The sequence below is a fragment of the Formica exsecta genome, unplaced genomic scaffold (assembly GCF_003651465.1).
Source record: "Formica exsecta isolate Colony F162 unplaced genomic scaffold, ASM365146v1 scaffold385, whole genome shotgun sequence".
Lineage (NCBI taxonomy): Eukaryota > Metazoa > Arthropoda > Insecta > Hymenoptera > Formicidae > Formica > Formica exsecta.
This window is the reverse complement of record NW_021851090.1, coordinates 701629-727290: the sequence shown is the minus strand read 5'-3', so window position 1 is coordinate 727290 and position 25662 is coordinate 701629. Positions and strand designations below refer to the sequence as shown.

The 25662-nt window shown below is 37.5% G+C and overlaps 1 protein-coding gene across 6 annotated transcripts in view; it reads left to right on the top strand.

The window, feature by feature from the left end:
- Positions 1 to 25662, top strand: part of LOC115239534 — a 226794-nt gene that overhangs the window by 35388 nt on the left and 165744 nt on the right. For 3 of the 6 annotated variants that reach the window (XM_029814100.1, XM_029814099.1, XM_029814101.1), the window contains exons 3-4: positions 10029 to 10158; positions 11039 to 11341. In XM_029814100.1, coding sequence (XP_029669960.1) covers positions 11209 to 11341 — 133 coding nt within the window. In that variant the 5' untranslated portion in view covers positions 10029 to 10158; positions 11039 to 11208. The remainder of the gene's footprint in view (positions 1 to 10028; positions 10159 to 11038; positions 11342 to 25662) is intronic. The other 3 variants (XM_029814102.1, XM_029814103.1, XM_029814104.1) reach the window with 2 other exon arrangements.

Sequence of the window (25662 nt, the reverse complement as noted above, 5' to 3'; positions counted from 1 at the left end):
AATTCGATTAAACTGGCTGCAATAGCGGTTCGAGTTTCTTAGTCGAATTGGAAGATTCCACGAGCTCTCCGAACGACAAAGCGTCGCGGGAAACTCGTGGAAACGTTGGTTCCACCCCATAGCCACCCCCTCGTTCTTTCGTCTAAGCCGTCGCCGCAACGTTCCGTGACCCCTACGTTCTTAGCCGGCGGCTAACTCGTGGGCCAATTAGAAAAAACTTCGACCGAGACGGGTTTCCGGAAAACGGAATTACTTCGATTCCGGGGACTTTAGTCTACGACGCGATTATGTTACCGTAACGTCGCGTTAAGATTATAAACTTCAATCTGTTGGATTTCAGGAGATACGTAACGTTGCACGTGCGTTATCGTCACATAAAAACGATCGAAAGCGATTTGTGAGTTTTGTGCTCCCGACCATTAGTAATCGTAGACTAGTTGTATCAATAATTTTTCGAAGATTGTCTGAAATTTTTCCTCTATTTGCAGTAATAAATCGCGGCAGTTGTCTCTTTTATACTTTGCAAAAAAAATTGCTCTGCAGAAAGAAGGTTGCACGAAGTTTGCAGATACGAATGCCAGATTACATGCAAATAACAATGTGTTATTCTCCAAGTAAAGCCGTGGATGGTCTGGTTCATTGAAATATCGAAACGTACGGGGGGCAACGACTGAGATCGCGTGCGAAGCTACGGGCGGCTATAAAAAAAGGTTTACGGCAACTAGAATTCCGCGAACGTTGTGTATACCGTCTACGTTATGCTCAGATAGCGCGGAGTAGTTAAAATATAGCGGATATACCCGGCGCATTGTGCCACCAGTCTTTCGCGCTCGCGATCCTTGCCCATTTATTTGATATATACGGCAGAACAATAGGTGCGGTAATGATCTGATGCTGGTGCTTCATGCACTGCCACGGGCAAAAGGAACGAGCGCGAAATTCGCGGCCCCGAAGATTTATGCCTATTTTCGCGAACGGCCAGATTTTTTTTATAAAGCGCGGTGTGAATGCTGTGCGGCGCGCGTATATGATAAAAATCCGCCCCTTACTCCGAATATTTATAGTACGGTCGCCTTTAATTAAATTGAAAAATTGTTCGCAATGCGAGAAAAACGGATCTCGCGTATACTAATCCCGCAAGCGATGCAAACGATCTATGGTGTGTGCGCAACGAAACGACGTTTATTAAAAACAGCGAATATCCTCCTCTCATATTGTAGTGTGTTGACACACAGCCTTTTCCTATCTGTTCTGTCAATATAAATCGCAAAACTATCTTGCGCAAGAGATTTTGTTACACGAAATATTTACTATGCTTTAACCTGGCTTAAACTAAAATTACTTTATATCATTACAATAATATAATGCAAAAGTGATGATTATATTTACCTGCTAAATTTGTAATTTATTACTGGAAAATAAAATCAAGAAATATTTGATTCCATATTTATAACAATCGTTTTTTTTATTGAAATTTTGTAGAATTAAATTGCATGGATTTTGTGCAGGATAAGTTATGTTTCCTCTCAGCCGATAGTCATCACTCATCCTGTCTTGTCTCAATAGATATCCTCCAGACTTTATCTGATCGATGGCTGTCTACGCCGGATGATTTAAACCAGGCTTCATTATCACACATTTTCGCGAAGCTGCGTCGTTATCGATACGTGTCTATGCCACAAACCGCGTTCGAGCGATCACTCTTGCACATCTGCTGTGCGCGCGAAGGAAATGAAGTTTAATCCTTCGGCGAGAGTTTCCACGTAGTATACAGACAAACAGCAGCCGGCACACACAAGGAAAGGTTCGATTAATCATATAAGCAACTTTTGCCGCAGTTCGCTCGAACGAGATGGCGGGGCGAGTTTAGGAGGGCGGTGGTGATGCGATGGCGAAAGCTGCCGCGCGAATAGAGGGATGGGATCGAGAGGAACGGGGTGGAAAACGGTGGCTGCGAAACGGCCGTACCGTTCGAAATTGTCACGATGATAAATCGCGCTGGTATCGTATATCTTGGTGGCGCGTCTCCAGGCACTTGCACACCGCTGAAACTATATTTTTCCCCGGATACGGATACGCGAAAACGGACGTTACGTGTGCGGGAAGTGGAGCGCGAGCACTCGACTGGGGCTACGAGCTCGTAGATACGCGTGCATTTGTAGATTTCAGCGTGCACCACTCATCGAGAGAACGCACGCCGCAACTTTGTCATGCGCGCTCGACGAACAATGCCGCGGAAAAATACACAAATCTGTGATCAAGTATCCGAGCAAACCGAGTTGAAATATCTTTGTTCCGGAGTTTTTTTTACCAGAATTGAGATTTACATTGCAAAATTTATAAAGTTTTGCTCTCAAAAGACCAATTAAAAAGATTTACTAAAGTTTAAATGAGAGGCGTTGAATGTTGTTGATTCTAGTCTTTGAAAAAAGATTTTGGTCTTTAAAAAATAACATTATTCGATAATAAATATATATTATGTATATTTTATTTAAATATTCTGTGAAAGGACAATAATGATGTATTTATACAATCGTGCAGTCAATACCACAAGAAGCATAAAATAAATAAAGAAATGCGTCGAGCGCGATAAGTCATGAATGAGAAATAGGTCATATTATTCTTATCTTTACTCGGAGGACGACAGCAAGCGACTTTATTTGCGTAAAATAAAAAAGGAAGTGTGATGAGAGCAGAATTACTTGCAAAAAGTTGGCGATGCATAAACGAGTTTAATGAAATATAATTTATTTATTCGCTGACATTAGCGATCTTGTTCAACAGATTTTGCCAGAATTAAAGCGGAGAGAAAAAACAAGATAACTATTTTCTTTCTCTATGGCTACGACTTGTCTCAGCTTTCATATTTCTCTCTTTTTATAAAACGTACTCTTTGCTCTCTCGTTTTCTTGGCAATGCAATCACGCGATGAAGTTGATAATTATCACTACTCTACGGACTCTTTCGAAAGTTGTTGGCGTCCTGAAAGAAGGATATGTATGAAATAAGAAACTTTCTGTGAGGAATATAAACCAGTATGAAGTTTTTCCTGTAAGTGAATTTTAAAAAATATAGATCTTAGAAGAAATCTTCTCTTTTTAACATAGCTGTATTTTTATACTTATATTAAAAATATTTTTTATATATAACGATCGTATGGAATAGTCGTTTATTACTTATTAAACAATATTCCATTTTTCGGTAATTTAATATCATCTCTCTTTCCTAAATGCCAGTAATTTAAAGATTCGATTATAATACGTCGCTTTCAAATAAACATCCGTTCGGTAAGCACGTACGAGACGTTCTCTATCCTTCCGGTAGCTAGTTCGAAGTTCTACTTCGGCAAACAACGCGGCGTTACGTTTGCCGTAGTTGTTGGAGTGAAAAACAAATATTGTCTGCTGCTTGGACTAGTACGAGGCAGCCCTGCGACGTTTCGGACGAAGGCTGCTCGTTGCTGCGGAACGAACGTGTCATTATCCTTAGTCGCTAAGCTCCATTAGAAACTAAATGCACCGCGTTCCGGCTGGCAAACATTGGACCGCTGCGAGAAACCTGACTGATTATGGGACGTTGTAATTGTACAGTCGATGGTATGTTCTCTGGAAGAAAGAGGAGAAAGAATAAAGACAAGACGAAACGAGAGATGAACAAAAAATTCGGGATAGAAACTTTAAATGATTATAATGAACGATAATGAGTAAAAATTGACATTTAACATTATTTAGCGAAAAATCAAGCCATTTCTCGATCTGTTGATTAAATAGTGTCGGTGTGCAAACATTCATTTGAAGATAATAACAGTTTCAACAACAAATACCTGCGTTTGAATGCAACACGATTACAATCGTAAATAGGAAGCATCAGCGACGTTTAATGTGCGCTTCTGCAAAGCAGCTAGTATAACTTGAGTACATCCTGAGAACCGCTTGTGGAAGTACGGTATAGCGCAGTACAGAATTCACGCTCGGTCTGACCTGAATATTAATGCTCAATGCATATATATCTTTATCATACAGTCTTATCCAAGAATATATCTTCAAACTCTAGTAGCAAGGATCGTGGAACCACAGTTGCCCAAGCACGCTTCTACATATTTTACCAAACAATAATACATTTCTTCGACGAATTCATAAATTTTCACGAAGGAATTTTTAGCATTGTTCATTATTATATTACACAATGAGAGAGATATTATATTACACGGGAGAGGGATACACACACACACATATCTTTATACAGTATAAATATATAAAATTTATACTCTACGGACTCTTTCGAAAGTTGTTGGCGTCCTGAAAGAAAGATATGTATGAAATAAGAAACTTTCTGTGAGGAATATAAACCAGTATGAAGTTTTTCCTGTAAGTGAATTTTAAAAAATATAGATCTTAGAAGAAATCTTCTCTTTTTAACATAGCTGTATTTTTATACTTATATTAAAAATATTTTTTATATATAACGATCGTATGGAATAGTCGTTTATTACTTATTAAACAATATTCCATTTTTCGGTAATTTAATATCATCTCTCTTTCCTAAATGCCAGTAATTTAAAGATTCGATTATAATACGTCGCTTTCAAATAAACATCCGTTCGGTAAGCACGTACGAGACGTTCTCTATCCTTCCGGTAGCTAGTTCGAAGTTCTACTTCGGCAAACAACGCGGCGTTACGTTTGCCGTAGTTGTTGGAGTGAAAAACAAATATTGTCTGCTGCTTGGACTAGTACGAGGCAGCCCTGCGACGTTTCGGACGAAGGCTGCTCGTTGCTGCGGAACGAACGTGTCATTATCCTTAGTCGCTAAGCTCCATTAGAAACTAAATGCACCGCGTTCCGGCTGGCAAACATTGGACCGCTGCGAGAAACCTGACTGATTATGGGACGTTGTAATTGTACAGTCGATGGTATGTTCTCTGGAAGAAAGAGGAGAAAGAATAAAGACAAGACGAAACGAGAGATGAACAAAAAATTCGGGATAGAAACTTTAAATGATTATAATGAACGATAATGAGTAAAAATTGACATTTAACATTATTTAGCGAAAAATCAAGCCATTTCTCGATCTGTTGATTAAATAGTGTCGGTGTGCAAACATTCATTTGAAGATAATAACAGTTTCAACAACAAATACCTGCGTTTGAATGCAACACGATTACAATCGTAAATAGGAAGCATCAGCGACGTTTAATGTGCGCTTCTGCAAAGCAGCTAGTATAACTTGAGTACATCCTGAGAACCGCTTGTGGAAGTACGGTATAGCGCAGTACAGAATTCACGCTCGGTCTGACCTGAATATTAATGCTCAATGCATATATATCTTTATCATACAGTCTTATCCAAGAATATATCTTCAAACTCTAGTAGCAAGGATCGTGGAACCACAGTTGCCCAAGCACGCTTCTACATATTTTACCAAACAATAATACATTTCTTCGACGAATTCATAAATTTTCACGAAGGAATTTTTAGCATTGTTCATTATTATATTACACAATGAGAGAGATATTATATTACACGGGAGAGGGATACACACACACACATATCTTTATACAGTATAAATATATAAAATTTATATATGAAATATAATACTTTTATAAAATTTTTAAATAATGATAAAAATCCAAACAATATTTATTCTTAATCGTTTGCATTTTTTAATAAACATAAAATAATGGCAATTTTGTTTACTCGATGTCATTATACATGCGTTAATCTTTGTGAGACGCGTAGTGACTTTGCTCATTAGTTTAGAAATTAGAAGTCCTGAAATTACTAGTTCAGAACCTCGCAAGAAACGTCACTTCAGGTTGCTTAATCGGCACGATGGTCAGGTGATTAATTATACGACGAAACGCACAATCATCTAAAGCCACAGACAATCGGGGTCGTGATTGTTGACGGGCTAAGATACATTCTGATGCGCAATTAATCGATATTTCGACTAATTGATGCCTGACTCGATTAATAATTATGACGGTTCACCGCGCGTCCAACAGCACATTTACAATAGGAATCAGCAGATTAATTATTGTTAACGCTATTGATGTCAATGTCTCACGGCATCCTAATCATTATGTTTAATTAACTTGTCTTCTATGTAATACTTGTACATAATTTATTTATAAATTGATTATCTTGTTCAATTTAATTCAGATTTTAGCAAATTAAAGTGTAAACTCTAGCTGTTATATATTTATACTTTAATAACGTTTTTATAGATTGAGTTTTGCACAATTCATAAAAGTTAAATTAAGTAGATGGCGAGTTAATATCCGTGGCGCGAATAATGTTTTCTTAATTAAGCCTCATACAAAGAACACGTGCTTTCTCACCTTGAAACGAAAATTGCGCCGAGCTTGTAGATGGACGCGGAAAACGTTGTAGCAGGCTAATTTGCGGCGGTGCTAAACGAGGAGTTGTCGGGGCATCAAGAAACAGAGCTAGACAAAGGTTGTGAGAGGGAAGAGGGAGTAGAAGCAAACTCTAGACAGCGTGAACTCGCGCGAACTACGGCCCGAGTAATTATCTTTGCAGCGGGAAATGTTATTTACTCGCACCTATTTGCTTCTTCGGACATTTGATCTTTGTTGCAGGAAACTTGGCCATTTAGCCTCGGCATGAACATTAAATTTCGCTACTTGTCTTGATAACACGCGGAAGATGTACGATTATGACTGTCGAAGCGTCATTGCTGCTTGCTCGCGTGCACAATGAGGCGTGATAACCGATAGACAATCCGGATGTAGAAAACATTTCCGAGAGGAAAGCAAATTGCAGATCCTGAAATCGGGCAGAAACGCGAAGAGGAAAGAGAGAGAGAGAGAGAGAAATTGGGCACGGTTGATCGGCCTTTGTGTCGCTGACACTTTCATAACCGCTGATTGTCCCTCTATCGAAACCCTCTTTTAGATCGAATCAAACGGAACTAGCCATAATTGTACGACATAATTACAGGCCGCGCTTGTGGCTTTCTCTACCGTTCATTTGTCCCGACTTATCTTGTTCAATTTAATTCAGATTTTAGCAAATTAAAGTGTAAACTCTAGCTGTTATATATTTATACTTTGATAACGTTTTTATAGATTGAGTTTTGCACAATTCTTTTCGTTAAACAAACAAACATTAATAAAAGTTAAATTAAGTAGATGGCGAGTTAATATCCGTGGCGCGAATAATGTTTTCTTAATTAAGCCTCATACAAAGAACACGTGCTTTCTCACCTTGAAACGAAAATTGCGCCGAGCTTGTAGATGGACGCGGAAAACGTTGTAGCAGGCTAATTTGCGGCGGTGCTAAACGAGGAGTTGTCGGGGCATCAAGAAACAGAGCTAGACAAAGGTTGTGAGAGGGAAGAGGGAGTAGAAGCAAACTCTAGACAGCGTGAACTCGCGCGAACTACGGCCCGAGTAATTATCTTTGCAGCGGGAAATGTTATTTACTCGCACCTATTTGCTTCTTCGGACATTTGATCTTTGTTGCAGGAAACTTGGCCATTTAGCCTCGGCATGAACATTAAATTTCGCTACTTGTCTTGATAACACGCGGAAGATGTACGATTATGACTGTCGAAGCGTCATTGCTGCTTGCTCGCGTGCACAATGAGGCGTGATAACCGATAGACAATCCGGATGTAGAAAACATTTCCGAGAGGAAAGCAAATTGCAGATCCTGAAATCGGGCAGAAACGCGAAGAGGAAAGAGAGAGAGAGAGAGAGAAATTGGGCACGGTTGATCGGCCTTTGTGTCGCTGACACTTTCATAACCGCTGATTGTCCCTCTATCGAAACCCTCTTTTAGATCGAATCAAACGGAACTAGCCATAATTGTACGACATAATTACAGGCCGCGCTTGTGGCTTTCTCTACCGTTCATTTGTCCCGACCGCATGTGTTACATGTCTCCTCTTTCTCTCTTTCTCTCTCTCTCTCTATTTTGACGTTTCCATCCTCGACTACGTATTCAATCAGTACTTGGACATATAGTTAGCTGCGTCGGCACTTTTTGGACAGACTTGTTCGTAGTATTAGCATCTCCGATAGAGATTGCTGGAAAAAGAAGAAGAACGAAAACGGGAGATGCTATTCTGTGCGAGGGAGACACGAAACTCGGTTACGATGGAGATGTTTGACGGAAGTGGCGAATCGTAATTGAGGGATCGTATTCAAGAGGGTGGTCAATTGAAACACAAAGGCTGTTGAAAGTGAAGTCGGCGGTATGAAATAGCTAGAAACCGTCACTGCAAACGATACGATTCAACTTACAATAATATGCATATATGCAAAATTATAATTTAATCCAACAAATAAAAGTATTATTTACGTTTGTTTGGTAAATTAAAACTGAAATCGACACAAGAAAATATTTTAATAAATATTATAAAAATATATCTTCAAAATGCTCTAAAAAAGTTTTTCAATAGATAAAGTCATCTCCAATCAGACCGAGATTTTGTTGAATATTATCATTTCTGTCCATTTAACTGAAAAAGAGATAATTATTTATTGTTTCCTTTGTTTCGCGCGACGACAAAAGATATAAGAAATAAAGGAGAGAAAAGAGTTTTATCCGAACAATTGAATGTTAGTGAAGATAAAAAATAGGAGAAGATAAAGTACCGTTATTTACGCGGGTTGAGTTTTATATACTTGAGAGAGGCGTCCTTAACGAAGTTGCTTTCTTTACTCTGAAATGATACGACGGCGAAAGTTGTGAGCTGCTCTCCACTTTGAGTATGATCGCAGACCGGAAAATGCTAAGGTGTAGGAAAGTGTTCAGGAATCTCGGTTAAAGCGATGTTAAGAGCAGTTAAGAAGATAGCGCGAGCTAATAAGGCGGACGAGCGATAAGTATTATACGTAAAGAGCCGAGAAGGACACATAGTTTCTGAAGCTAAGCGCCGATCGTCCACCAATGCCAGAGCAGGTGCATAAAAGCCGTCCTTCCGGAGCGCAAAGTGGCTTTCATAACTGCCGGACAAGTTCGTGGTAAAACCGGTGACGGTAGATAACGACGAGTGAATAACACAGCGGCAAAACGACGAGTTAACTTTGGCTTGTCACATTATGAATGACTGAGCCGCTGACTCCCCGCTAGCTCCGGTGCGCGTAATGGGGTCGCCATCCCATCCCTTCCGTGGTCTCCTTGCCGGCAGGCTACCTCATGAAACATTATGGGGAATCACGACCTCCAACTTATGCACCGCCGCCGGCCGCCTCGATGGAGATACGCTAACGAGACATCGACGACATTTCCAAGCAGATGAAAATGCAAATGCCAACGTCGCTGAGTCCGAGAAACGACGCGATTTCTCCTCTCTCGGCGCGATATGAATTTCATACCAATCGTGAGACGTGACGGAAATTAAAATAACTACATAAGATAATTGTTATTTCTGCTGCGTTCTCACATTTGATATTGTTAAATAGAATGTTTGTTAAGTGGAATAATGAGGATTGATGAGAAAGAAAAGTGGGAAGTTTTATATTTCATAAAATTTTTATATGTTTGAGTAGAGTCACACATCTCTAGAATTTTTCAAATATATCTTATGCTATTATAGTATTTATAAATAATTAGTACGAGATTGGATTAAAGCGATGCATTATTTTAAAAGCAATTTTCAATAATTGGTATCATGTGATCTTTAATACAAATATGTTTTACATATATTACAATACAATCCGTCGATGAATTTAAAACAGTTTTCTCTATCCCAATTGTAAATAATATTATTGCATATTCATGTTCTCTATCCAAGCGTAGTCACGCACTGCCACACTTTTTTCTTTTTTTGTTGTTGTGAGTACAAAAATTTTATGTAAAAAGTTTTGCGAACAAGCGCCAAATATTTTAATTTACAAAATCCATTATAGAAGTTGCGTAAATTTGCAAAAAATTGACTTTAACAGTTTCCCTTGGAATTTTTTACGAGAGAATTTCTTGAGACCAGAATCTGTTCCATCTCTTAATGATCAAACGTAAAAAGAGCTTTTTTAATAAAATTTTGTTATTTTGTTGCAGACGGAATTTTGTGTCGGCGGAAGAAAAGCTTTTTGATCTGGGCAAAGCCACTGAAAAATCTAACGGGAAACGAATAAAAGTCTACGCGAAGATCGACAGGGAGCAGGAGAAAGACCGGCAGCAAGTCGAGGTAAGAAAAAAGACGAAAAATCATGAAACGCGCGCGGACCAGCACATGTTACGGATGTAAAAAAACGTGGTAGAGGAGAGCGAAAGCGAGATAGAAAGACCGTTATTCCCGCGATCGTCGTCAGTAGAGAAGCGATGATTGTGTCTTCATGTTATACTCGAAGGAACGGAGTAATACGTTTCAAGAAGGAGGAACGTGAGGTATAGGGTGCATAAATCAGGACTCGCGCAGAAATGAAGATTCTGTCCGAGAAGAGGAATAACGTCGGCGCGAGCGCAAAATTTTACGTGACGTAAAATTCGCTCGCTGAACGGAAAAAAGTGCGCTTGATAAACAACTGTGCTATCTCTTTGTTTTAAATTTCCATATTTATTGCTGGCGGCAATATATGTCGAGTACCAATTAGAACAGAGATGCGTGATCACGCTTAATTAATTAATTTTGCTGTTTCGCGGATCGATTATATATATCCTACTCGACCATGATTCGAAGTCCGCGAGAAATTAATTAAACAACTTAACCGCTCTTTCAGATGCATTCATTTTTTTCTATTCAATCATCAGCATATTTATCGATTTCATTTATTTAGATTCTCCCAATTAATTTTGCTGTTGAATCTTTATGTCTTAACAATCCATTTGCATATCAATCCTTCGTTCCTACTAATTTTCAGAATCGCTTTAATGAAATTCCTCCTTCGAGAATTCTTTTATCAAAAGGCGTATAAATGTTACGCGTATAGATGAATCGTATTCATTTAATTTTCTTCGAGCCATCCGTCGAACGACTCTACGTATCGCGGCGATATGAAAATACCGACTATTACAGACTGCAGGGATAAAACGACGGTAGTATCGACAAGTTTCGTTCGATTGCGTAGATATTCAACGGCTGTGACATATTGTTGTGCGCTCGCTCTCGGGACGAAAAAAAGGGGAGCAGGGAAACGAGACGAAGAGGAACGAACGTAGCGAACAAAAGCGGAACGGAGTAGCGAGACATGCCGGGGAAGATGATATTGAGGCGGAGAACTGATTGAAACGAGAGAAAATGACGACTATCGAGGCCGCTAGTGAAATGAGTGCGGTACGTCGAGCAATATGGTTCAGTGCTGTATTATTCGCAGCGACACCCTTGGCCTACACTCAAGTAACATGGACGCCTATCTATGTGGGAGGATACAGTGAGTACAACAATCATATTTCCTTACTATTATAAGTGAAGCAAGAAAAACAAAATAGAAAAAAGAATTTAGTTTGCATTTGTAACAAAATTGATTTATAAATTAATTATTTTATTAATATCTTTTGGCTACTTCTATAGCTTCCAATATCCGCGAAAACATTTTTGATAAAATATTTCACTTATGATTAAATTTATTTTAATTAAATAAAATAATAAATTAATTTAACGGAAAATGTGGGATTGGGAAATGGGAGATTGAATATTATAATAAAATATATAATGTCAATATATTTTTAAAAAATTCTAACTCTCATGAGAGAATTAAATAGTAACGTATGCTTAATCTTTTGTACGTGTGACATATTAGTATCATCTGCCGCCATTCACATGATTCCGTGATATTTGCAGTTGTCACACACATTTTTATTATATGTGATAATCATATATTATGATAAATTAATGTTTCGGGCCACGCTTAGTTGCGAGTTGAAAGTATATTAAAATGGGCGCACGTGCGTTTCTTTTTCTTTTTTCACGCGACATATTTTCATTCGGTCTGACGGGAAAGTGAAAAAGGAAAGAATAGGAATAGTCGCAGTAAACGATGAAATATCGCGCAACATTATTTTTTTTTTAGTTTCCGAATCTTTTTTAACGAAACTTTGGCAATCAGAGTTATAGTGCCAACGACGAACGCGAAAACGTGTTCCACGATAACCGATAACCGAAAGATTGATCGCGTCAATTAACGAGCCACGACTGTCTGAAAGTTCGCAAACGAGTACAATTAATGGCGCATCAACGCGGTAGTCGAAGAAAGAGACATCAAAGTGGAACAAAATCTATTTAAACTGATCAAAACTCCAAAACACATGTGTGTGTGTGTTTTCATAATATTAACAAAATAAAATATTAAACATTAATGATAACGTTTATTAAAATAATATAAACTTATAAAAATGATATATATTTCAAGTAATTAATTTTATTTCAAGTAATTAATTTTAAAAACTTTGTAGGATAGCAAAATGTAAATACACACAGTATTTCAAAATACTTAATATAATATTACTTCAAAGGGTTTTAAGAAACAATTTTAATATATATGTAATGAAATTGAAACAAATTAAACGATGTTATAAAAATATATCCCGTCAATGCAATCGTCAATTATTTTAATTACGTTCTTCTGGAAAAATAAGTTTAGAATTTAATCTAGTGCACGCGTAACGAGAAGCGTCAAACCGGGAATGATGATAAATGCATAAAATACTCGCTTAAGAGAAAAGCAATCTCACGAGTATTCAGATCTCGACGGACATTAAATTTTTATAACCCAGGACATTTATCCGTTAATGCCGTCACTCCTCCTGATGGATGTTGCAATAATCGAATTACAGGAATGGTCCGTCACATAATTTATTACCTCCGGACGGTTTTAATATATTTTATTGTTAATTGCAAGAGGGAGAGTTTAAATCGATAATTATTATTATCCACAGCTATTTTACTTTGCAATTCTATAACCTTTGTTTGTATTAATGAAATTGTATCATATAGATATTGCGTTGATGGATAGATTGTGCGAGCCATAAACTCATATAATATGATATAATGCTATAATGATGTCGAAAGATAGAGAGAGAGAAAAAGAGAGAAAAAAAGAAAAGGAAAGAAATAGAGAATTATAGTATAGCATATGATATTCTTATAAATTATCAGAAAATATATATATAAGATGCAGCTTTTATTTAAATTTATTAAGAAAAAATAATTGTTATGTTATATCTAAAGACTTTTACATTAGCATTAAGTATAAATATCAGAATATTGCAGAAAGTAAAGTATAATATAAAAATAGTCGATTGACTACACTATGCGTTATCTCTTGATAGAAAATATTTTATCTTACATATTCTCTCGAGAGAAAACGGAAGATCTGGAATCGGTAACAATGTATCTACAACAGGATCAAATTATCGCACACAGTGAACGATATTGTAAGAGAGTTTAGCCAGAGTACAATTTTACCGAATGATCATTCGATCCACGAAGAACGGATTGAAAACCAATCGCGCTTCGCTCCGTAGAAAGATATAGGGCCCCGTTATATCTGGAAATCAATCTGAAACGTGCCCGAAGTAACTCAATTTTCTCCAATGATGTCTAAGGTTACCGTTGCAGGGGCCGCATATAAACTGATATGAGAACGTCCTTGAGTTTGTAACTTTCGCGAAGTCTGATCGCAGTCTTAATCACTAGAACTTCATCGTGAGAAATTAAGCACTACCGTTCTACAACTCCGACGTATCTTACCTTGTTTGTCTTAATGAACAGGTCTTCGAAGTTGCTTCCTTGCCTTTCCCAGATTTATTCGCTAACATTTGTAACAGGAACTGTAATGTCCAAGTGATATTTTTAAGAATGAAAAATTATATCCCGAAAAATTATTATCTAGAAGCAATCTATTACATTATTTCAAAATTTTCGGTTAACGAAGTCCGGAAAAACAATTTACAGAAATATATATATATATATTTATTTGTCAGTGGATAACCATGATAATGCAAATGCGATATATACTTGCCGAGCGAAATGTTACCGTATTCGAAGCTCAACATAGTAAAGCACATCCTACTATCCTAGGAACTGAGAACTTACCATCGCGCCATTGTGGTACATAAATCTTCTAGATCATTACGAGTTCTCCGTCCATTTAGTAAGGTCCTTTCAGTTAGATCCTGACGCCGTCGTAAGCGATGTCGTCGCGGTAACGACTGGGCTAGACAAGTGGATCCTTTAAAGCGCGATCGAGATGGTCGCGTGTAGATCCACCGGAATAATTCAAGCCGCAAACATCGTCCGACGTCAGTGGATCAGGCATATGAGAGAGAGAGAGAGAGAGAGAGAGAGAGAGAGAGAGAGAGAGAGAGAACCGGGAGAGAGGTTTAGACGAGCGAGACGAAGTGAAGACTCTCCTTTGCAGTTGGTTGTCGTCGGTAGCAGACTGTACTCTAATTAACGACGGGTAACAAGAGTACCCGAGAGAGATGGAGAGTCATTGTAATAACTCGCGTTGCTACGAGAAGCGGAGGAGAAAATGGGAGAGGAGGGATTGCATACAAAAGAGAGCGGGTAGGATGACGGCAGAATTCGCAAAAGGCATGAATTCTTGAATAATATCGGTATCTAAAGTGCGATATCTTAAGTTAGAATGTTGTCGATTAATTAATACCCAAATACTTTGTATACCCGCTGACATATCGCGAAAAAATAAGTTCAACAATGAAACAATATAACGACATACGAGAAATTATAGATAAGAGTATATACCCAAGTGGAGATGCTGAAGCGCGTAGATGAGAAATATAACAGATCGTGCAGCGACATTACAACTGTAATGTAACCTTAAAACGACCGCGCGAATGGACCCTCGGTACTAGGCGATACGAGATGAGACTCGGCTTTACGAGCGGAAGAATGTAACTTTTCATTTAGCGTCCATTTCATTTCATAAAGTGTAACGAGTTACGCGCGCTTGTGCGAGATCCGCTCGTAACTCCTTCGTGAAACCGAAACGGAGTTTGTATCGCGCTGGCCAGTCGTGACGCGTCCATGAGTCAGCGATTTTTTTTTTCCAAATAATGAAAATACACGATCGTCCAGCGTGAGTTTTAGATTGCATATAAATCATTTCCAAATACGAGCAAATGCCATTTAATTCGGAGATAAATCAGATATTTATGAGTGGAAAAATAATTGAAAAGATATATCCACAAAAAAATAATATAATATTTTTCTCTTCTTTCTTTGAAATTGAAAAAGATTAAATTTATATCATATATATGTGTGCGTATACAGATTATGGTTAATAATTTAATATAACATGTAACAACATTTTTTCCCGAGTACTTAATTATAGCGTTACAAATTCTTCAGTTCCTTTGTTTTTTTTTTTTTTTTTTTTTGACGTCTTGGAAACTTCTCAATTTCCGCGAAAAGTTCCGCTAAAGTTTGTTGAATTTCGCTTGAAGATCAGCACTTTCGATGAATATTGCGCGATGCGGTACGAGATATCGGGAAGACTAACTGTACTGTAAGCAAAATTGGGAGATGGATGGTCTCTCGTGTCGTATTAAGCAGATACAAATAGAGTCAAGAGTCATGCAACTCTATACGTCGATTTATACAAATTTAGCAATAGCAAAACGCTGATCATTTCTGAGTCTTTTAGTTTTTATCTACTTAATGTTTCTTTTCGTGGGTGACGAATTTTTTTTATTTGTGGTATCTAAATAGGAAAGTATGAGAAAATTTTAATATATTGATTAACGCAGAACTGCGCGGCATATCTATTATTTTTATATTTTTTGAGTTTATTGTTAAACGACGAGAATGGAGCAACAATTTAATGAGTTTTATTCCTGAATTTCGGTGATGTACAAAAAGAAACGAATAAATGACGCGATATCTTGCATATTACAGCGCGCATAGACAGCACAAAGAGTGCATTGTGAGTCAGACTTGCGTAGTTAATTCACATATTACACACATACGAGCCATGAATACACGCAGCATACTGGAACCAGTTACGCGCACCTTGTCTCATTATTCGAACTTCAAAGGGATCATACTTCTATGTTACAGCATCACAGAAATTATATTCCTTTCATATATTATATCACGTTCGTTTATAACAGATCGATCTTTACAACAATAGATAATTGATGTCGTCTAAGCCAATATCGTGAATCAATAAATTATCTTATAAGACCGCTTCATGAAAACGAAATTTACGATAAGAAATGAAACGTCGGTTTGATTTAATCTCAGTTGATACAATTGTCCGAGATAGTCGTTGAGTCGTTCTACTTCTTCGAATTAGTCTCGTTACTTCTTGATGAAAAACGAGGAAAGAACGAAATAGAGACCTTTTACGCGCGCGTGCTCAAGTTGCCGAATAAAGTCGGGCTGTAAGAAGGCTCGGTCGTAAAGTCGCGGCAACACTCGAGTTGGATGAACGCGATTCGAATATCACGATCAGTATCCGAAGGTCGTAGGCTCTAGAAAAAGGCCATACAAGCACAATGTTTTGTCATACTTTTCTCTGCCTTTACTTTCTCACCTTTCGTTATTTAATCTTATCACGCGAGACGCGGACTCAAACGCGGATCAAAACTCGGATATTACTACTTGCTGTCTCCCGGCAATTTCGCTCACGAGCCAAACTTCGATCCTCCCGCGCTTTTTATTGCGCTGCTTTATTAACAAGACTACGGTTACGCGACGCGAATTAATTACTTTATTTGCTCTAAACTCGTTTCGTTTAATGCGACAATAATGCAATAATTTCAATGAGCCAATCGTGCACGAAAAATATATCAGAAGCAGAAATTATGATGATAATGATAGATGATTTTATTGCCAAAATATTTATTTGATAAAATATCTTTTTAATTGCGTGTGTTGTTAAGATATATTTCAATATTTAGATAAAATAATCAGATTACAAGAGATTCGATTATTATAAAAATAACCGGATTTCTTTGTATACATAATTTATTCTAATCGTGAGCAACGTTGTTGCATTTTTATTTTTTATTCGTCATATAAGATATTATATGGACGCCAAATATGACGTATGCGTATCCGTTGTATTGATTTATAAGTCAAAATGTAACATGTACGCGAGACGAAGGGGAACATATGACAATCTTACGCTGTGCGAACGCATAAAGCAAGAGGCAAAGGACGGGTATGCGGAGTGCACGAAGGCGAAAACGTTTGCTTGGGCGAGTAAACAGGGGATGGCACTGTTTGCTTTTTCGAGGAGGAGGAAGCGAATACACGGAATACGAGGTGCCCGCATATCCTTCACGTATGCGCATCTCTCTCTCTCTCTCTCTCTCTCCCTCTCTCCCTCTCTCTCTTCTTCTCTGCTCGTATGACAATCAAATATTGATGCTAACCTTGCTTTCATAAGCAACTGCTGCCCACCAATTTGTGTGTTCACAACGATAAAACTTGCTCTCAAACCCAGAAAGCGCTTCTCCAAAGTGAATTGTAAACTTCGCCTAGGCAACTTTGTTTTCCCGGATGACGGGATGCTCAGTTGATATTTCTCGCGGGACTCTATATATCTCAGTCAACTTATTTATTAACTCTCTTTTTCTCCCTCTTTTTCTCTCGTTTAAAATTTTATTTTCCTCAACAAACTACTGCAAAAACACTATTTTAATTTCTTTCTTGCATTATATAAATTAGTGCTTGAAGAAATAAATATATCCAGGCATAATATAAAACGAAGTGGTCGATCTTTTTTATTGATGTCTAAAATATGAAAAAAATCATGAAAAGATTGCATAGCTTATATACAATACAAATAACTTTTAATAGGAAATATCAATAATTATAATTCTATTTTTACAAATAAAAATATATATTTATTTTAATTCACGCGAGAAGATTAAAGTCATATCGATAATAAATACGTTTTTTGAAAAATCACACATCGTAAGTTTCCTCTCTCGTAAAGCGTTCGACAACGGCAAAATCTATCGCTAAATCGCTCGGTTCGAGAACGGGAACAGTTGTAAAAAGGGTACGGCATAATGAGAGAAAGATCCAGGTTCCGTCACTTCCTCGCAATCGTGGCGACCAGCGCATTGTTACAGCACGTCGAGACCGCAAGTAAGCGAAAACCTGAAAAGCCACCTGCGCGCGTGGTGTGCAGGTGCATTGCAGTTTCATAGTCTTCGTCGTCCAACCCTCCCCCATCGCGCTATTCACCGCTTCCGGCGGACTGGGGCACCATCGGGCACAAACTGTAATCCTGTTTTCTAAATGTAACCCAACTTTGGTGAACATGTGTATGTCCGACCGCAAGCACTGTTCGACAATTTGTCTCCGTGCCCGACGCTCCCCCGCACTCCTCTGTTTCTCTCTCTCTCTCTCTCTCTCTTTCTGTCCCTTCGACATCTCTCGGTCCTGTCGGTTTTCTCTGTCTTCCCTTACCGCATTCTTCTTCGCGTTCCCTATTCTCTCCGAAAAAACGAAGGCTTTTCGAAACTATATTTCTTTCAATACTCGTGCATGTATGTATGTGTCAATAAAGTGGACAATGTATATAAGACGCGTATTCGTATAGCTATAGATACATAAAACACTCGTGTGCGTATAGTAACGTAGGATATGTAAGGCAGTTTGGTCTGTGTGCACGCGCGCATTTGTAACTATTTGTATGTAGGTATATATGTGTGTATGTTTGAGTATTCATGTCCAGTTCAACGCTCCGCTCGACATTAAGTTAGGCGAGAAATTTACTCGGGGTCGTTCTTCGAAATTTGCATTCAAGATTATCGAACTAGGATAGTAGAAATTACTTTATTTGCGCTGCTTATCGCAGATGATTTCATTTAGAACGCGTTTAAGGTGCTGACTGTGCTTAAACCCTAATTTTAGATGTTTAATTTGTTAATTTTTGCGATAGTAGCTTTTGCGATTCTTATTATTACGCCTTCTCTATTTTTCAATTATCGAGTTACTGATTTATACATTATTTTCCTCTCAGTAAATTATATGATTATATGCTATTATTGCATCAAAGCTTTGAAAAATTAATTTATTTACGAGGGATAATAATACCAGGTATTTCTTACAATATGATTATATATGCATGGTTTGGGATAATTACATGCACGCTTCGCCATATACATGTATTTGCATATTCATAGACAATGTGATAATTTGCCGCATGACCGATACGACTCTTTCGGTGGATTACATTAGCATATGAGAATTGCTCGACTTTCGCTATCATCACTTTCCTAATTTCATTGAGAGAGAAGAGAGAGATATCTCTTCGAAATGTAAATTATCCATTAATTATATATAATTGACTCTTTCTGTCTTTCTCTCTTTCTCTCTCTTAGCAATATTTTTGTACTTTTATCATTTTATTCGACTAAAGAAGAATCACTGAATTAAATCGTCTGCTTTATCGAGCCATGTAGATCGAGTTTACTCGATAAACGGACAACGATTTATACCATCAAAATTCAAATTTCTCCATTTGAGCTATTCGTCACCGCCCGATGAAGCTCGTAACATAGCAGTTTGGCAAGAACAATTAACTTCAAGCTGATGGCATTTAGCAATGCCGGTCTAAATTCAACCGTCGTCAGATCTCGCATACCGTCCCTTTATCCGACTCGTATCTGACAATCGATTCCTGTTAATCCATTCCCCGAGCAACGCACACTATCACCGATCTCGTATGCACCGGAATGTTTTATACGAATCTTTATTCGTAAATGCGCGAATGAGACAGCGTCGATGGGGAAATCGATCTTCTTTCCCCTCGCATTCGTCGGATACGAGTTTCGTTGAAATTCGATGCCGATAATAACACTTTTTTGTATCGATCATTCGACAACATTGAATTAGCATCGATATTTTCGCAATTACTTTACCTTTATTTTCTCGCACATTCCAAAATGTTTCACCTAACAATCCTAATTATATCTAATAAAATTCTATGATTAAAAAGAAGTATTGTATCTGTATTGATATCATAAGACTAAAACCTAAAATATGTTGTTCTTGAATTATTTTATTTTTCAAAAACTTTATTTTAAAAAAATATCTTGTTATTTCAGCATTACATAAAATGTTAAATTTTTTTCCATAAGTATTACATAAAATCTTTCTTAATGTGATAAGAGAAAAGAGAGTCATTCATTTTCATCGAGCAAGTTCAAATATTTATAGTCTACACTCTTTTATAAATAAAAAATGAATTAGAATATATTTATTTTTCAATCCTTAATATAAAATAAAATACTAAATAGTTAATTTTTATCATATGTATTATTTCACGTAATTTTGGTAAAATATATATCAATCTCTGCTATCAATTTTATCCCCGGGGGGAAAATTGGTTTATATTATCATCCAAATGTTGATTATACTTTAGAAATGTCATATTTGGCTAATTAGCCGGACACTGTCAGAAATTGCTATATCGCTACACGTGCGTTCGATGGCGTTTTCAACGCGATGTCGAGTGATCGTCCGGAAATCGAGCGTGATGGTTGCTCACGGCAACGCGAGCCNAGCGTGTCGCGAGCGAGAATTGGCGAAATTCGAGAGAACGGCAATCGCAAAAGCCGCTCGTCATCGCACGGCACAGAGGGGAAGAGAGAGCGCCTCGTAACTTGCAGCCCGGCAGCAAGAACAATTAGCCGGCGGACCCGCCGGAATTGCCATGGGCGGTGCAGCTGGCTGGTTGCTCTCGCACTCGTCACGAGTGCTCTCTCCGCATTCCCGCGCCGTGCCATCCCTCCGGACTCGTCGGTATATACCCTCTTCGCTGCACTCGCCACCGATTCTTGTCTCACTAAAGCAACCCGGACGTGAGTTACAACCCCTTCGACCAAGTTTCCGCGGCAGCGGCTGCTATGGTCTGACGGTATCGCCGTAATATTGTTCAAAATATCCGGAGCTAATTCTAACACATCGCGAATAGGGCCAATACATGCTCTCCGTCCGGAAATATTCGTAATCGGCGCTTGACGCGAGATCAAAAGCGTTTCTACACACGCCGGATAAATAACGTGACGGGAGGAATTTCGAGAGTGTGGTAATTAAATCAATCTGTCAATCTGTATAAAGTATATTATTAGATTAATTAGATCAAGTAATGCGCCGTGACGGGCTGCTCGGTAATGTAATTAAAGTTTCATTTATTGTATTCGGAAAGTAGAAAGAAAATGCAATTTCCATTGAAAATATTATTGCGCAATCTATGAAAAATTAATGAGCAGATTTATCTCTATTAATTCTTATAATTCTGAAAAAGTCGAGAGTATCAGTTAAATGAAGAAATAGTCTGTGCGACAATGATGAATACAAACGAGCATAGAGTTTGATATAATTACGACTCGGGTCATTATTTATCCGCATTACTATGTATTTGTGTGAACGATTGTAACTAAGCAATGTAATTAAAACTATGTTAACCAATTTACATCGCGTTCTGATTGGAATGCGTTTTAGAACGAGTTGAACGAGAGAAAGGAGAAGTTAGAGAAACCTGTCTATTTAATGAAAATTAACTAACAACCGCACGGTGTATCGCGCGGAATGCAACGGAGCGATGAACTTTAGAATAACAGGGCGTGATAAGAGCGAGAGCGATAGTAAGGCTCGGGGGAGAATGCAATAGATTATATTTCAATTTTGACTTCGACAGAAGAACGCGGATGATGAAGCAAAAGGCGCGGAGCGCGAGCGATAAAGCCATAATATCTATCCGCCATAAAATGCAAAATCTACCTTAAGTGGCAGTGTGATCTAATATACGATATGTTGGCACTTTTGTGTGCTGTTGGCACTAGGGACTTGAAGCGACTACGAACGATCTTGCTTTTATCTGAACACTTTTCGATATGGGCCAAATGTTTCTGATATATTGCATCTGCTGTAAATTATAACCATAAGAGCGACTTATCTCTCGAAAAGCGCACATAGAAGATATCTATAATACCGTACTAGATGGGTTTAGAGCTGCATCTGCAGGGATAATTTAGTAAGACAGCGAATAAATGACAGCATTATTTAATCAAAATATAATTTATTAACTCTCATTTATTTTCAAGAGATTATGCCATTGCTTGCTAATTGATTTCTCCTTCTCGATGCCAAACACGATTCTATAAACTTGTTCTTTATTTAATATGCTTACAAAATTAAATCCATCAACTCGATTTAATCCCGTTTTACATTCCGAGAAAATAAACGCGCAAGATAATTTTATCGCAAGTAGATATGTGCCAAATATTTTTGTCATCTTCTTAATTACTTTCTCTCGTATTAATTACTTGTAAAGCCAGACGCGAAAATGAAATTTCGTTTATGCGCATGTAATTACTCAACTATTGCGTTAAATTACCGCGGAGTTATACGGCACGAAACTATGTGCGAGATATAATATGCTTTACCGGAGTTAAAGAGAGATATGTTGCTGCAGCATTGAGTAAATTTTCGGAGGAAAATGCGTTGCCTGTCCAGTTGCCATTTGTCCATTAATGAATCGTCGCGTACCAATCCGATATATTTTCAGTTAATTTAAACCGCATTTGAAATATGGAATTTGCAGTTTAATAGAGCGGGATTTAATGCGCGTGGTTGCAAGCTTTGGGCGGGAGATCCTCGATGAAAAATTGAGATAAAAGGAGTGAAACTGACATCTCTCGCTGCATTCGACGAAATCGTTTAAATTTAATTGTAAAAACTGTATTTTTCAAGTTTTACGCAGAATGCAAGAGCATCCGCTCGTTTATTTCAGTACCATGTCAATCAATGCGGAAAAGGATCGATATTGCAACAAGAGATATCATCAGTACAAATATAAAATATAATGAAGTCAATTGTTTGTTATCATTGTTATGATCTTTTTTGCATACCGGTTATTAAAACTTCAAATGAATCGCTGCTTAAAAAGTAAGATATATTTGTTTCATTTGTGTAATTAGTGTAAAAATATAAGTACCTATATATATCTGCAATTTATAATAATTTTATATTAAAGATAAATATCTGATATACAGAAGTACAAAAAATATATATTTTAAAATATTAATCTTTTTTAAAAAGTAGGAAAAAGACTTTTTTGGAAAGAAAAATTTGTTTTACACGATATCTAATTTACATTTAATCTCTCAAAGACGCTTTGCATATAAAGCAATAAAAAGAAAATATAAATCTGACACAAAGATACAGAAATGCTGTACCACGCATATCTTTCTATGATTAAACAGTTTACTGAATAAAATATTTTCGGGATAAAATATTTCACATAAATATGAAAACACAGATTCAGCCGTAAACATTGTTTGTTTACGGACGCGAGATCACTAAACGCTGGAGTAGGGGTTATACTGCGTGAGAAGCTTGATGTTTACTTATTGTTAGTTAATCGTCAATCTTTAACAAGAAAGGTTCCGAGTGAAAATGTAAATTAGTACTGCTAGTAAAGAAGACTTGCTGTGGAGAACTACATAAAATAAATGCTATGACATATGTACTGTAAGTACTTTATTAGACATGGATGTTAGGCGATTCGCATTTCGATCTTGACACATCATTATTTACTATTTACACTTTATTTATCTTATGAACACATAATTACTCGTAATTTATCTCATCTTCTTTTCCTATCTACGTAATTTTATCTACTATTTCGTATAAAAGAAATTAGAGATTTGGGACATTTTATCCGATATTTAATCGAGCGCCAATTATTCGAGCAGAGAAAAGCGCGTATCGACTTGATGAAACTCAATTGCACGGGTATGATACGAGTCTGGTTTTTAATTCGAGAGCTCGCAAGAAGACGAGTACTGTCCCATCCTACGCTAAACGATGCAGCCCAATAAGAAAACGAAGGATGCTGCGGCGCGGGCGAGATTACTTCTTTCCACCGGATAACTCCCCAGGCCCTCTCCTGGCTCGCTATATTCGAAAAGTTGGTAGTTTGCTCCTCAGCGAGAGAAAATTGCTTACGCTTTTTACGGTCTCGCAAATATACTCGCGGCTCGTGTTTATTCGCACGGTTAACCGGGTGTGCGATCCGAGGTAAACGATTTTTGCCGATTCTACATCCACTACACAAACTCCCGTGGATCATGAACTCCGCGAGAGATCGTGGAGAGTGGCTCGGAATCCGGAAAAAAGATTAAATCCACGAAGTCGAAGCAGGCAAACGAAAATTGAGCGAAAACAAGATTTATTATATTTTCATATACGACGTATTGTTTCGTTTTTTTTGTTTTTTTTTCGAATATGTTTAATATGCTGGAGAAAAAGAATAACTAAAAAAGTTTCTAACGTGATGCGCTTTTTACAATAAACGCCATATATTTTTACATTGTTTCAACACAAAAAAAAAATTGTATAACATTCGTTAAAAATGTGAGATAAATTGAAAAGTACGAGTAACGCGAAAAGTAGGCTGTCCGCCTCCGAGGAACAGCAATTTTCCTTTCAGGAATAAGCGTTTGCGTCTATTTGCCTGACAGTTATTGATGCCAGTGTCACGAACAAGCTGCTTCTCCCGATTTTCAAGTTCTATGAGAAAGCTCTACACTGGCTTCGGTGCTGTGTGCTTCATCTCATCGTCGCAACGAAAAGAGTGAATTTAAATCTCATCTGCTTCGGCAAATGCATAAAGAATAAATTAGTTTAACATTTTAATTAACTTATTCAAAAATTTGAATTAAATTCTTTTTGTAATTTATCGGGATATAAGATAAAATGCAAATGTGTGAATGCTCTATTTCATCGTAGATTATTAATATCTTCTTACAAACAGTTATCGATTAGTGTTCTGTCTTATAAAGCTTCTAGGTAAGGGCTATCTTTATAAAGGTACGTAATTAAATAAATAAAGTTTTAAATATTTCTTGACAATAATATCTATTTAAGTCGCACTGATTTCCAGAAATGATCTGGAATTAGGCGCCAAAATGGATTGGGATCATTGGCACGACTCGCGAATTTTTAATTAATTCAATACTTTCTAATTTTAACAGATTTGTTACACTTGTAATGACGTCTTTAATACTTTCTTGCATTTTTTCTTTAACGCGTTCCCTTAAATCACGCGTAGGTGAAAACTGCCGGGAAAACTATCATAGCGTCCGCAATATAGAAATTCGAATGGCTCCACATTTGTCGTGGGACGTTAGCAGCTTATCAGAATCGCGTTAATTGAACGTTTTGAAAGCCTATCTTCGAAAGTTTAAATTGTAACTTTAGCGCTTTCTATAAATTACTTGTATCGAATTTTACACAGACCTGTAAGAAACCTTTAAACTTTTCACGTCCTGACCAGTTACCACGCATACTCAACAACACATCGCGTTTCCTTCGTGTATTTTTTTCTGTTTTTTTTTTCTCCCGAGTTTCATGATAAACGCTGCCAGCAACTTTGAGGATTTTGTCTGCCACGAATAGGGTAGGGATTTGCGCTGAGTGGATCATAATTTTCCGTCCAACCGGTTCTCGACCCACTGCCTCTGAGCAGATTCTACTTTCCCGGCCGACATTTTCTACTTCTTGCCACTTCGCGATGTCGGTCGTAGATCGACATAACAAGCTTCCCGGACTTAAAGGTCTTAAGAAATGTCGCGTGACAACTGCGAGAAGCGCAATGCGATGGAATTTATCGGGAATCGATATCTATAGACGGTGTACTACAATCGAGATGATTCAATTTTGTCACAATTGCATTTAAATTCATTATTTATATATATATAT